The sequence below is a fragment of the Grammomys surdaster genome, unplaced genomic scaffold, assembly GCF_004785775.1.
Source record: "Grammomys surdaster isolate TR1022 unplaced genomic scaffold, NIH_TR_1.0 309, whole genome shotgun sequence".
Taxonomy (NCBI): Eukaryota; Metazoa; Chordata; class Mammalia; order Rodentia; family Muridae; genus Grammomys; species Grammomys surdaster.
This window is the reverse complement of record NW_021604728.1, coordinates 1,402,941-1,417,243: the sequence shown is the minus strand read 5'-3', so window position 1 is coordinate 1,417,243 and position 14,303 is coordinate 1,402,941. Positions and strand designations below refer to the sequence as shown.

General features: G+C 48.5%; 1 protein-coding gene across 1 annotated transcript in view; it reads left to right on the top strand.

The window, feature by feature from the left end:
- Positions 1-14,303, top strand: part of Galnt9 (polypeptide N-acetylgalactosaminyltransferase 9) — an 80,119-nt gene that overhangs the window by 46,168 nt on the left and 19,648 nt on the right. The window contains exons 3-5 of the mRNA XM_028777392.1: positions 368-534; positions 1,245-1,419; positions 7,934-8,131. Of these exons, the coding sequence (XP_028633225.1) occupies positions 368-534; positions 1,245-1,419; positions 7,934-8,131 (540 nt within the window). The remainder of the gene's footprint in view (positions 1-367; positions 535-1,244; positions 1,420-7,933; positions 8,132-14,303) is intronic.

The window sequence follows — 14,303 nt, the reverse complement described above, 5'->3', positions numbered from 1 at the left end:
ACCCTAACCCTAACCCTAACCCTAACCCTAACCCTAACCCTAACCCTTACCCTAACCCCTAATCCTACCCTTAATCCCTAACCCTAACCCCTAATCCCTAACCCCTAACCCCTAATCCCTAACCCTAGCCCGTTAAGCATCCTACAGTATAAAAGGTTTAAAGTGAGTAGGCACAGGCTCAGCACATAAGAAGCTGCAGCTTGCAAAGATTGGCTCTCTTGTAGCATTTCTTGGTTTCCATTGGCTGCCTTGTTTCTGCCCTTTGACTGGCTTCAGGGTCTAGAACCTGCCAGGTTGGCCTCCCACAGTGACCACCGCAGTCCAAGCTTCCCGCCACAACCCCCGATGACTACCATGCCTCCCACAGGTGCAGACAGATAACATATTCCGAAGACCTGCCCCAGATCTCCGTGGTCTTCATCTTCGTCAACGAGGCACTTTCAGTCATCCTGCGTTCTGTACACAGCGTGGTCAACCACACACCCTCCCATCTCCTGAAGGAAATCATCCTGGTGGATGACAACAGCGACAATGGTGAGTGGCAAGCACCTGGTTTTGCTGCCTTAAGGGCAGTGCCACGGCTTTGCAGCTGTGGACCAGCTCTTGGGTGTATGGATTCCTGTGGCCATTCCCGTTAATGGCTTCTAACAAGGGCCTTTACACCATAGAGTTGAGTTGTTTAAAGATTATCCAATAGTTTTATATATTTGGTAATGTTCAAATAGCAAGAAGCCCACATAATTAGAGGTGTTACCCAATACCTAACCTAGATATTACAGCTACCTTAAGACTGCTGGAGACACGTGTACATCCGCCGCCATTTTCCCCTGTCTTCCTTTTTCCTCGATCCTCCTCTTCCTTCATAACCAAGTGACTCCCTTGTGTGGAGGGACCTTGCTGGCTGTCCCCTCATCTGCACAGGAGTTCATTCCTGTGTGTAAAGATCTGGCTGACCATACCCTCATCTGCATAGAATCTACATTCTTGCTTGTAGCCAAGCTGCTGTCCCTGCTTCCTACACTGCCTCTATCACTTTGATCTGAATTGTTCTTATTTTTGACTTTGCTATCTTTCCCAGATTCAAAGGACTGGGGTCCTGTGCAGTATTTTGGATCTTTCCCAACCCAATGTGACTTCACAGTACCTTTCTGAAACTCCAGTTTGGGAGCAGGGCTCAAACATCCCAGACATGACTCAGGCTCTTGACAGTGTAGCATGCTAACACACGTGTCTTTCTACCATAGTGGAACTCAAGTTCAATCTGGACCAGTATGTTCACAAAAGGTACCCAGGCCTCGTGAAGGTTGTGCGCAATAGCCGTCGGGAAGGTCTGATCCGTGCCCGGCTGCAGGGTTGGAAGGTGGCCACAGCTCCCATCGTTGGCTTCTTTGATGCCCATGTGGAATTCAACACTGGCTGGTAAGGGCTGGGGTGTGGGAACATCCTGTGTGGATTCAGATCAGACAGCACATAAGGCTGGGTGGGGGGCAGTTGCTCTGGGGGTTTCCAGAGATGATGGTCTCTGCTGATAGCCATTTGGCATAAGAAGGAGTATTTTCTGGACCTTGTGGGAAATTCTAGATCTAGAAACTGCTTCATATTCAGGGAAAGGATTGGGCTCAAATGAGAAACCAATGGGGCCCTATGGCCAGGAGGTGAAGAAGCATCCCCATCCTGTGGTCATAAGCCAGTAGGTATGTAAGATATCCATTACAGGAGCCATCTCTCTATCCTTCCAGTATGGATTGGGATCCTGTAGTCCATAGATGTAGGGACCTTAGACCAGAGCAGGTCTGTGTAAGCCCAGGACATCTACAGGGGCTGAGTGGTCCAGCATCTCTGTCCTGGGATTTCTCATGTTTGTCCAGCAAAGGATGACTTGAGGAGAGTATCTTTTGTCCAGCAAGTGACACATTCTGAAGAAGCAATGTCAGAGGTGTGGGGTCAGAGCTGGCTCCTTGTCCCATGCTGCTAGGAAAGAGCATGTCCCTCCTGCTGTCCCTGGCATGTCCCTCCTGCTGTCCCTGGCATGTCCCTCCTGCTGTCCCTGGGCAGGATCTGGGATCTTGGTGCGTCAGTGATGCCCTCCTCTGGTGACCAGGGTCCCTGGCTATTAATGTATGTGGGCTGTGCCGTGCCTATGGGTGTGGCCAGCTGAGGTCTCCTGTGGTCTTTGTTTCTCATATTGGAGAAAGGGGCATTAGAACCCCTACTTGTGGCTCTGCTCTAGGACTCAGTCTCTGTGCTTGTCAAGATCACAGAGTGGTACCTACTATCACATATATGCATGTCACATGAGCAGCTGGGACCATAAGCCAACAAGATGCCAAGACCACTTTAGGGCAAGGTGTTGTGAGAGGTGAGAGTGGGTACCATAGGGTGCAGAGAGCAGGGTGGGGCAGAAGGAAGGTGGCCTGGAATAGTACTGCCCTGGGGCCACCACCACCAAAGCCCAGTCATTCTGATCAAGGTGTTTTTGGGCTGGTCCCTCTGAGGCTTTACAGAGGGTCTTGCCCTCTCTCAGCTCCTGGTGGCCAGGTATCCCTCAGTGTGTGGCTGCACTACTCTGTTGGCTTCCACATGGCCTCCTTTCCCTTGTTAGAACCCTGGTCACTGGCTCTGCCAGGAAGTCCCTATGCCAAACCTGAACCTTAGAGCCTCTCAGGGTCCACAGTTGTGATGGTTTGTGTATGCTTGGTCCAGGGACTGGTACTATTAGGAAGTATAGCCTTGTTGGAGTAGGTGTGTCACTGTGGGTGTGGACTTTGGGACCCTCATCCTAGCTGGCTGGAAGTCAGTCTTCCTGCTAACTGCCATCAGAACAAGAAGTGTAACTCTCAGCTCCTCCAACCCCCTTTGTCTGCCTGGATGCTGCCATGCTCCGGCTTTGATGATAGTGGACTGAACCTCTGAACCTGTAAGCCAGCTCCAATTAAATGTTATCTGTATAAGAACTGCCTTGGTCATGGTGTCTGTTCACAACAGTAAAACCCTAACTAAGACAGAAGTTGGTACCAGGAGTTGGGTATTGCTATGATAGGCCTGACCATGCTTCTTTTTGGAAGAGTGTGGATTTTGGGACTTCGGATTGGGACAGTAGTAGAATGCTTTAAATGGGGCTTAATGGACCATCCTAGTGGGAATACGGAAGACTTTGTTGTTGAGAGTGATTCAAATTGTGAGGACCTGGCCCAAGAGGTTTCAGAGGAGAATTTCAGTGTTGGAATAAAGACTGTTATTGTTGTGCTTCAGTGAAGAATGTGGCTGCTTTTTGCCGTTATCTGAAGAGTCTGCCTGAGGCTAAGGTGAAGAGACTCAGATTAATTGCATTGACAAAGGAAGTCTCAGAAACACTCATCACAGACTTTGTTCTCCAGTGAAGTCTCATGAAGAGTATTTTAAACAAGCATAGCAAGCTGAGAAAGGAAAAATATAAAATGATATATGGTCTGAGTATTAAAGGAGCACCGGGAAGTGAAATGGAGCCAAATCCTTTGTTCAAGGATATTAAATTGAATTAAGGGAGTAGTGACCTTGGAGAAAGTTCCAACCCAGCTAAGTTTAGGTCCAGGCATAGTAATATAAACCTTTAATCCCAGGAGGCAAAGGCAATCAGTTTTCTGAGTTCAAGGCCAGCCTAGGACAGAGCTGGTTCTAGGTGAAGAAAAGTCCTGGTGTGATGGTACACGGCTTTAATCCCAGCATTCAGGAGACAGAGCCATGCAGATCTCTGAGTTCAAGGTCAATTTACAGAGCAAGTTCCAGGACAGCCAAGCTTAGGCAGTGAAGGAGTTGAGAAACAGAAAGTGATGATGTAACAGAACAAGGGGGCCATGTTCCAGCTCCTGCAAGCAGCAGAACTTGGCAGCTTCAGCCATGTGTCTCTGACTTGATAGTCAAGATGGGGAGACTTCTGAGACAATTGATGCTGGAGCTAAGAAATTAGTGGTGATTAAGAAGAGACCAGCAGGGCTGGAGAGATGGCTCAGCGGGCTGGAGAGTGGCTCAGAGCACTGACTGCACTTCCAGAGGTCCTGAGTTCAAATCCCAGCAACCATATGGTGGCTCACAACCATCTGTAATGAGATCTGATGCCCTCTTCTGGTGTGTCTGAAGACAGCTACAGTGTATTCATATATAATAAATAAATAAATCTTTAAAAAAAAAAAAAGAGACCAGCAGCCTGGCAGTGGTGGGCGCACGCCTTTAATCCCAGCACTTGGGAGGCAGAGGCAGGCGGATTTCTGAGTTCGAGGCCAGCCTGGTCTACAGAGTGAGTCCAGGACAGCCAGGGCTACACAGAGAAACCCTGTCTCGAAAAACCAAAAAAAAAAAAAAAAAAAGAGAGAGAGAGAGAGAGAGAGACCAGCATCACTGAGGTGAGATCTTCTGGGGAGTGTTATCTGAAAGCACAAAGAAGCTGTGTTCCAGAGATAGCCAAGATTGTACCTCGTGCTGCAGCTATACTTGGTAATGTGTAAGAGTCACCCAGGGGTACTGGTTTTGACGGCATGAAGGGGTCATGAAGAGCAGCTAAGGTTTGGTACTGTGAGAGGCCAGCGAAGGCCATTGGCAAAGGTGCAGCCTCAGTTACAGTTGACATCCCAGGACTAAAGGGGTCATGCAAAGGAATTGAGGCTTGGTACTGTGAAGAGAGCCTATGAGAGTTTATTGTTGAAGCCTAGTTGCAGTGGAAGACCCCAGTATATTGGAGATGGAAGTACCATGGGATGATCACCAAGAACAGCAGCAGCAGTGGAGTGGATCAACTTGAGCTTAGAGTGCTACAGAGGGCAGAGCTGGAGAAATGAAGCCAGCCTTTGGAGGAGCCAAGAAGATCATGTGTGGATCCCAGACATTGAAACAAGAAGCTGTAGCATTGAAGTTGTCTTGGAGACCCCAAGATGTTCAAGATGCCAGAGCCCTAGGCTATCTGCTGAGGAAAGCTGCTAACAAGGAGTGAAACCAGCCCAGGAAAAAGAAGTTTGTTGCAGTCAACAAAGATGAAAAAGGAGTTGGAGATCTGAAGACCGCTTTGACATCAGACAGGGCGATGCAGAGTTTGGAGTTTGCCCAGCTGGTTTCCTATCTTGCTTTGGGGATTACAGTAATCTTTGAACTTTGGACTTTTAACATTGTTGAAACTGTTATAGATTATGGGAGCTTTGGAAGTTGGACTAAATGTATTTTACATTATGCTATGTTTAGGTATGGCCCCCATAGACTCATATGTTTGGACAAGCCTATAGGGGCCAGAGAGTGGAATATGATGATTTGTATATGCTTGGCCCAGGGACTGGCACTATTAGGAGATATGGCCTTGTTGGAGTAGGTGTGTCACTGTGGGTGTGGGCTTTGAAACTCTCATCCTAGCTACTGGGAAGTCCACTAGCATCCTTCAGATGAAGATGTAGAACTCTCAGCTTCTCCTGTACCATGCCTGCCTGGACACTGCCATGTTCTTCCTGCCTTGATGATAATGGACTGAACCTCTGAACCTGTAAACCAGCCCCAATTAAATGTCATCCTTCTTAGAGTTGCCTTGGTCCTGGTGTCTGTTCACAGCAGTAAAACCCTAACTAAGACAACAGTGAAGGATCCACCCAGGGCCAGGTCACCAGGGAACAGCCAGTTGTCCATTTTCAAGGGAAACGAAAACTCAGAGTTTTGTATCACTTCTCCCACCTTTTTTAAAAAAAAAATATTTATTTTATGTATATGAGTGCTCTATCTGCATGTACACCTGCATGCCAGAAGAGGGCATTAGATCCCATTATAGATAGCTATGAGCCACCATGTGATTGCTGGGTACTGACCTCAAGACCTTTGGAAGAACAGACAGTGCTCTTAACCACTGAGCCATCTCTCCAGCCCTTCTCCCACCTTTAAAGAAGAACTTTAAGTTGGTTTTTGTTGTTGTTCTTCTTGTTGATTGTGAGCATATACACACAAGCACACCACAGTGTACATGTGGAGATCAGAGTACAGCTGAGAGGAATCAATGCTCTCCTTCTATCGTGTGGGTCCCAGGGATCGAATTCAGGCTTGGCAGCAAGCACCTCTCCCCTCTGAGACATCTCACTAGGCAACCAACTCATTTTTTAAATAGAGAAGTTCGTCATAGTGTCAACCTGGGGGTTGGGGGCCTGATAGCTGCAGAGGGGCTCAGTGCATGAGTGTGTGGAACTATCCACCCATGTGTGGTCCCAGAACCTCTGAGGGTCCCCGGGCACTGGGAGTTTCAGGATATATTTAGCTCCTGGTAGTGGAACAGCATTTCCTGACTCACCCCTGTTTGGCCTGTCAGACAGGCATGTCTTGGAGGCAGCTTTTCTTGTACAGCTACTGTGATACCCCAACTCTCTCAGCTACCCTATGACTAAGACTTGGTCAGTTATGCTCAACAGGTGTTTGACAGTCCTGCCTCCTTCTGCTCTCCGTACCCCATGCCTCCCTCCTCTGCCACTCTGTGATACGACTCTTCTTTTTTTCTTCATCTTTCTGTCACCTCCTTAAATCTTATACCATCAATCATATGTCACCAGCTACCTTCCCACTAGAGTCTCCTCGTACTGTGGTGTGGGCTGTGCATCATACAGTGGCCGACACTGTCTACCAGCAGCCCCCTGAGTATACTAGGCACTTAGGAGAACTGAATTTATCAGAATGCAACTTTTTTTTTTTTTACCTATATGACTCTTATTTTCATAATTGGAACCCCGTTATCTGTGAACAGCATGCGCCTAGCATGGCCTTTGTTGCAGATCCTACACATTAGCAGAAACAGCATTTGCGGCGTCTCTGGAGGGCTTTGTTCATTCATTGATGAGGAAGTAGGTCAACAGAGGCTCACCCAGAGGGACAAGGCTACCCCTGGCAGGATAAGGTGATGGGTCCTCCCCCGTATGGCTGTGACTTCTTATCCTTCCATTGCTGAAGCACACAGACCCTCAACCCACTAGTCACCTCAACCTCAGATCTTAGGTGGACCCCAGTTTGGATACATCCCTCTACCTTGCGGGTAGATAACTTGTCTTTGACCTTGTCCTGGTGGTAGATAATATTGTCTTTAAAGGCTAGGGGCTGTCCCTGTCACCTCCAAGATACTACTGCACAGGCAACAGCCCAGCTGATGTCATGGAGCAAATACCTGCTGCTTTTGACCCTTCGTCTCTGCCTTTAGAGTCTCTCTTGCCCTTCTCTCCTACGGCCTCCTGACAGCCCCACCCCGATGCATACTGGGCATATGCAGACAGCTGCTGGTAAAGCTGTTCTGTCCGCATAGACTGTCCATCCATACTCCCTAGCGTCCTCCCACTCAGTACCCAGAGCACTCCTCCCTAGATATCATCTAGAACTCAGAGTTCTCCCCACTCACTGCTTCCTGTTTCCCACAGTACCTTTCTCCTCCCACACATCCTCTACCCAAGGCTTATCACCCTCATCCCGCTAACCACGGTCTGCTGTGTAGGCTGTGTATTGCATGCAGTATATGTAAGCACCACGAGGCATGAATATTTTTCCCCTTTTAATTTTATGAATGCAATCTGTTACAGTAAGTGTGGCCCACAGATTTTCAGTTAACACTTGAAAATGGATGTATTTACCACAGGTACAGAAATAGAGGGTAGGGGAAGGGTTAGGCTAAGAAGTCTCTCTATGTAGCCCCAGGCCCTTAGCTGACCCATGGAGAACCTTCAAATGTCCCTGTGCTTAGCACTGACCAGTCAAGAAGACTGAGGTGACCAGGCTTGGGTCAAGGCAGTATTGTGGGTTAGCCATTCCTAGTAGTCCAAATCTGCCATGACTGGGTCCTGTGCTCAGTTAGATATCAGATCGAGCTACAGGGTCTGAACTCATGGCCAGCGGGGTTTCTTCCTTGGGTTGCTGAGGGTTCGGGGAAGCTCTTGTTCATTGCCAGTACCTTTCCCAGGGCTGAGCCTGCTCTTGCACGGATCCAGGAGGACCGGCGACGCATCATCCTGCCAGCCATCGACAACATCAAATACAGCACGTTTGAGGTACAGCAGTACGCCAGCGCTGCCCACGGCTACAACTGGGGCTTGTGGTGCATGTACATCATCCCTCCGCAGGACTGGCTGGACCGTGGTGATGAGTCAGCCCCCATCAGGTGAGCCAGGATTAGCGTGGGAGTTGGGACGTTCCACCAAAGCTGGCTCAGGAACAGAGGGAGGATCGTTTCCTTGAAGAAGCCCCAGCCTGGTCCCAGATTTAAAAAAAAAAAAAAAAAAAGTGTGTGCCTACCTCACAGGGGCCAAGATTACACAGGGGAGGGCCAAGATTACAGAGTACCCATGGTCAGGGAACATGGACAAGGCTGGCTCGGATTTGAGTCCAGAATGATGACCAGGTCTGATTAGATTGTGGTCTGGCTGTGTGATCTTGAGGAGAGGCAGAGAGAGGAAAAGAGGGAGAGAGAGCAAGAAAGACTAGAAGAGACAGCAGTGGAGAGGCAGAGGCAGAGACAGAGAGACAGGCTGAGTGACAAAGAATGAGACAGAAGCAGAAAAACAAGACAAACTGAGAGACGGCAACTGAGGGAGACAAAGTCTGAGAGACAGAGTGAAGGTCAGAGACATAAAAGCACAGACAGAGACAGATAGAGTCAGAGAGATAGAGAGACAGAGACTGTGAGGAAAGAGAGAGACAAAGAGGAAAGAGACTGAGAGAGACAGAGAGGGGAGAGATAGAGACAGAGAGACACAGAAAAGCAGATGGCAGTGGAGAACAGAGGAGGTAGCCACGGGGAAGCCCTGATATGGTCAAAGAGGACAGCCTACGTCTGTGGACTGTGTTCCTAGTGATGTGGACCTCACGTTACTCCGTGGAGCATTTTCTTTTAGTTTGAATTGATTCTTTAGACTTGAGGAGAGGAAGTCCTACCATTTCATGAGATCTGGGAGCCCCATTCATCCAAAAGAATTATGGGCTCTGCCCAACAGGGGCCATGGGAGCATGTTTATTGGAGACCCTGCTGCTACGTGTCATCCTGCTGGTTTTGACGTTCCTCCCCCCCACCGCCCTAACCAGTTTTCTTTCACCTGCCTTCCTTGGGTAACTCCCACCTCCTACCACACCACCTGATGAGCCCCCCCGGGAAATCTGTGCCTTCACATCTGGTGGCTTGCCCCGTTTTCTCCTGGGGACCCACCTGGGTTCCAGAACTGTCTTTGGAATGAGTGAACATCTCCAGGTCCTGCTGGGCCCAGGACGCTGTCGTGCACCTGTTGTGCACTTTGCCCTATCTCTCCACAGGGCTGTGGGACTTGGTGGGATGACCTCCTTGCCTCCTGGTAAAAATGACACTTTCTAGCTGGAGTGCTGCAAGCAACCGCGATCCCTTGGACCAGCCGCTCCTGTAGGAGGGTCTCCTGAGGCCTCCCAGACTGGTACACAGCTTGACCCTGCAGACTGAAGGACTAGTTCATTGAAATGCTTCGCTCGTCTCCTCTCAACTGGCAAAGAGCTATCGGTAGTAAATCCATATCTCAGCATTGTGAGAAGACATCATTTGGCACTGAAGGGTGGCTGGAGGGGGGTGGGGGGAGGCAAAACGAAACAAAGTCGTCACCTCAGAGGAGATAGTTTTACAATGCTAAGACCAAGGAGCTTCCAGAGCTGGCAAAGTGACATCTCCTCAAACCTCTTAGCTCCACAAGGTCGTTTTCCAAGAGTCTTGGAGTTGCCTGGGCTGTGGCGATTTCCTAGGCAGGGCTCTCAGCTCTGTGCTTTGCAGCCAGGCTATTGCGTGGAGCTTACCAAAGCACAGGCCCACAGATGGGTCCCAAGGGGCTCACTGAAGCAGAGAGTGACAGTCTGAAGGTTATTTTTCTTCATTCGAGATTCATTTCATGATCCCAATTAGTAGCAAGATAAATGCTTCGTGTGTGACATTTTAGAAATCAGAAGAAGTCCGAGGCCCAATGGGAAACATCTCCCACAGTTTATGCCAGGCTCCGGATGCGTGAGAGACAGTGGGGAACAAAGCTTGACGGCTTGATTGAGTCCTGTAGGATGCTGATTCCCAGACCCCTTTATTAGAACCACCTGGAGCTGTTAACCCTGCTGCCAAAACCCAGCTAACTAATGGGGCTGACTTAACAGATATCACATTAAAAAAAAAAAAAAGGCATACAGCTAACCACTGGAAAGATGATGGAAAGAAACCCCAGCCGAAAAGACGCAGAGACACTACCACATACCCATGCGGGTGCCTAAAATGAAGACAGGTAATACTTTAAGGGGAGCAGGGAGCACATAGAAGCTCGTGCCTGGCTGGCAGAAGACACTTTGGAGAACTGCTGTCTCCTGTGAAGACCCAAGAAGTTCCTGCATCATCTGGACATCCTATTCCTTGCAGGTTTTTCAAAATGAGTGAACACACAGCCCACACAGCGGCTTATTTTCAAGCACTTGCAATGACAATTTTAAAAATGCTCACTGTAGAAACAAGCCAAGTGTTTTGACCCGGTGAGTCCTGCCAGACAAGGCTTCCCTTATCCTGGAGGATGGGAAGTCACAGAGGAGAGGATCCTGACAGACATCCTCTCCCTCATGGATTTGCCGTTGGAGGTGGTCTGATACATCTGGTGTGTGTCACTTGTCTTGATATTATTGTCCAAGGGAAAATCCAGTCAGGCTTCATCTCCCTAAACTCTGGAGTACAAGAAGCAACGAGGATGGGGAATTCATTCTTGCCTCCCTCCCTCTGGCACATGAGGAGAAACAAGGAATCCAGTCAGACACTGCCTCCCTCACTCTAGAAGATGAGGAAGTGTGGGAGAGAATCCTGTCAGAGGTTTCCTCCCTCACAGTGTCAGAGCAGGAGCAACAGGGAAGGATCCTGTCAGCCCTCTCCTCCCTCACTCTGGGGTGTGAGTGACAGTTGGGTCAGGTCTCACCTTCCTCACAGTGCTATAGCAGGAGCAACAGAGGAGGGAGAACCCTCTCTTGTCACCTCACCCACTCTACAGTAGTATCTGGAGTAACGGCGGAATCCGGCTCACTTCGGCAGATCAGAAATCTAAGACAGAGCCCGATCAGACAGCATTTACTCTGTTGTCAGGAGCCGTGGCTGTTCCTGGTCAAGTGTGGCTTCTCACAGCTGAGGATCTGAACTGAGTATTGCTCCTGACCAAGGTTGATTTCTCTCACAAGAGAAGATCTATGCAGATTCCTCCAAAGTGTGACCGGCAGAATAGAATCTGCCTGTGGGTGGAAACATGCTGTGATCTCCTTCCTTAATTAAGCCAGGTGGGCCGGTCAGTCACCTGGCTAAAGGGACCACCCTTCAGGAAGGCAGATTCACCTAACACCATGCTAAAGAGAGAGGAGGAATAATTAACCTTTAATGAGATAATGTGTTTTCCCTTCCTGTAAAGCCTGCTCCTGATGCAGTCTTAACAGAACTCTAACAGGTCTGCCCACCTTTCTGAGTAGGGACTTAGAAAGGTATAACGTTTTTCTGTCTCTCTCTTTCTGATAATGGCCTAAGCCTAGGTGTGCCCTCCCTCTCTTTGGGCTTTTTAGATCTTTCCTCTGAAGTCTTCCCCACCACATGGCTGCTTCTCTGTCATGCTGCTTTAACTCAAATGGCAAAGGGGCATGGTTTCCGCACCCCATCCCCTTCTCCCTTCCCCCTCCTCCCCTTCCCCCTCCTCCCTCCTCCCTCCTCCCCTCCCCTCCTCTTCCCTTCCCCTTCCCTCTTCTCCCCTCTACCTCTTCCTCCTCCCTCTTCCCTTACCTTCCTCCTCCTCCCTTATACCTCCACCTCCTGCTCCTCCTCCTGCTCCTCCTCCTGCTCCTCCTCCTGCTCCTCCTCACCCTTTTGAGGCAACTCTGGCTGGCCTGGAACTTGGCATGGATCTCACAGAGATCCACCTACTTCTGCTTCCTCAATGCTGGGATTAAGGGCATTTGTCTGCCCTGTGGTTTATTTTGTAAAACTCTAATAAAAATTATTTTCAAGCTAAAAAAAAAAAAATCTGACCAGTTCCTAAGGAGAAAGCACCTTCCCCACACACTCAAACGCCACCATGCCTATCCTCTATAGCCTTCCATGAAAAACTAGAGGTCATTCAACAGGCTATGTTGGGAATGAGAAATAACAGAAATTTCCCAGTTTTGAACACTGGTTCTGAACTGACTGCTTGAGATCTCCACACAGAGCCGCAGCGTCTGCAAGTCAGGTATCCATGGAATTGCTTCTGACTCATTGTCACACCATGGCTCCAGTGGGTCCCCAGAATCACCTCTGCACTCTCCAGATATGTAACTGGAATAGGATATTGGAGTCAAGTTTTACACAAATAATAATACTACCAGAAATAGAAGAGAAACATGGTGGACGGAAGTGTGGAAAGGTGTGGGAGCCTGAGAACCAGGGCCCAAATGTGCCCATCAAAAGCCAGTTTCTCCCCGGCCATTCCTTGACATGGCTTGACTGTTGGTGGCCTGATACAAGTCTGTAATAGCCAAATAATAGTCTGCTGTGCAAAGACCATTGTTTGTTTATCAATCAACTGCAGAGACCATTTGGGTTGACCCACTTTTTATGCTACAACAGAAACATCCAGGTTCTAGTGGATCTTACAGGCCCAGAAGACGGGGTTAGAGGCAAATGATCTGGTACTGGGACAAGCAGGTCTCTTGTCTCCCTGGGGGACCTGTTGCTGTGTCTCAGTGTCCTCTGAATGCACCCCTACAATGATCAGGATACATCCCCCAGCCTGAGAAGACCTCATCCGAGAGGTCGCTTGGTTCTGCTCTTCTGTAATCACAGCAAGAATTCCTCAAACAAATAAAATCAGCGCATCTGACTCATACGCTGTGGCCTCCTGAGTTTATTTTGGAGCCAAGCAATAATAAAAAGTCATTACTGGCTATAATGGCCTCGGTGGGGAATTTGGCACCTCTCTTCATCAGAAATCATCCTGGGATTGTTACTGTTGTTAAGAAGATGAGAGACGTACCTGTTGGACTTTGGGATCAGACCATAACCAATCGAGTACTTGCTATTAAATTGAGTACTTGCTGTTAAAATTCAAAGGTGCTATTAAAATCTTGTTACTGTGAGCTTTGTGAACAGCAACAAAAAAAAATCTTATAACAAATAAAAGGACAACTGTTTTTTAATACTACTGTGTTCACCACCGCTCTTTCAGTCAACAAGAACAGGATGTTTCTGTTAAATTTGACGCACACCAACGTCTTTTCATTCTTTTTATTGGAAAGATTCAGGGCTGCAGAAGGCATGAGCATCCTACACTGGGTTTAGAATCAGGTGCCGTGGCCTGGGAGACACTAAGGTCCCGGTGCTGAGGGATGCCTTTGTTCTGAGGCAAAGCCTTTTATACAAAGCCTAGAAGGCCAGAGTATGTTATGTGGCATACAAAAGATCACTGCATTTTCTCCATCTTTTCAGTCTTTTTCATCCTGCCTGGCAGGCTCAGCACACTCCACCCTGTACCAATACACCCACACACGCAAAGAGTCATCAAGATAGTGGACACTACTCTCCACCCCCACCTGGCCCTTTATTGATCTTGCTTCTCCAAGGACTGTTTCCTGGGGGTATATGCACATCGATGTGTTGTTTGTTTTGGTTTTGGTTTTTTGCTTGTTTTTTGTTTTTGTTTTTGAAGTAGAGTTTCTCTGTGTAAACCCAGGCTGGCCTTGAACTCAGAGATCTACCTGCCTCTGCCTTCCAAGTACTTCTGGGATTAAAGTGCACTGCCATTGCCTGGCTGACACTGATGCATTTTTTGGTACCTAGATAATGAGTGTATCCACTCATGGCTTCAACAAAACACTGAAAGGCTTTTTGCTGCCATTTTTAAGTGTGTGTGTGTTCAAACTGAAATATTACATGGCAGCTGGCAGTCTGTTCACTGCAGCTGCATAGCTGTGTACTCCGGAACTTCAGAGCTTGTCACTCAGACTGATATCAGTAAAGGTTCATGGAGCTGAGTAGCATACACTTACACAACTGTGTCGTGTAGCCCTGAATCCGTACACACCAACAAGACACGCAGCTGAAGGAAGAAGACTAGGTGTGACCTGTGGAGCGTCTGCTGGAGTCACACAACCCAAGCCAAGCTCTTAGACTCTGGTCTGTACTGTTCTGCCAGAGCCTAAGACATTCAAGGACAGGTCCATGGCAGCTGGGGAAACGGCTTCCCACTCTACCTGTTAGTATTCCGTCTAAACTCCACCTCCATAGTTATCTGGCAACACCCAGTATGCTCCTCCCCATAGTTACCTGGCAACAGCTAGGTAGGCGT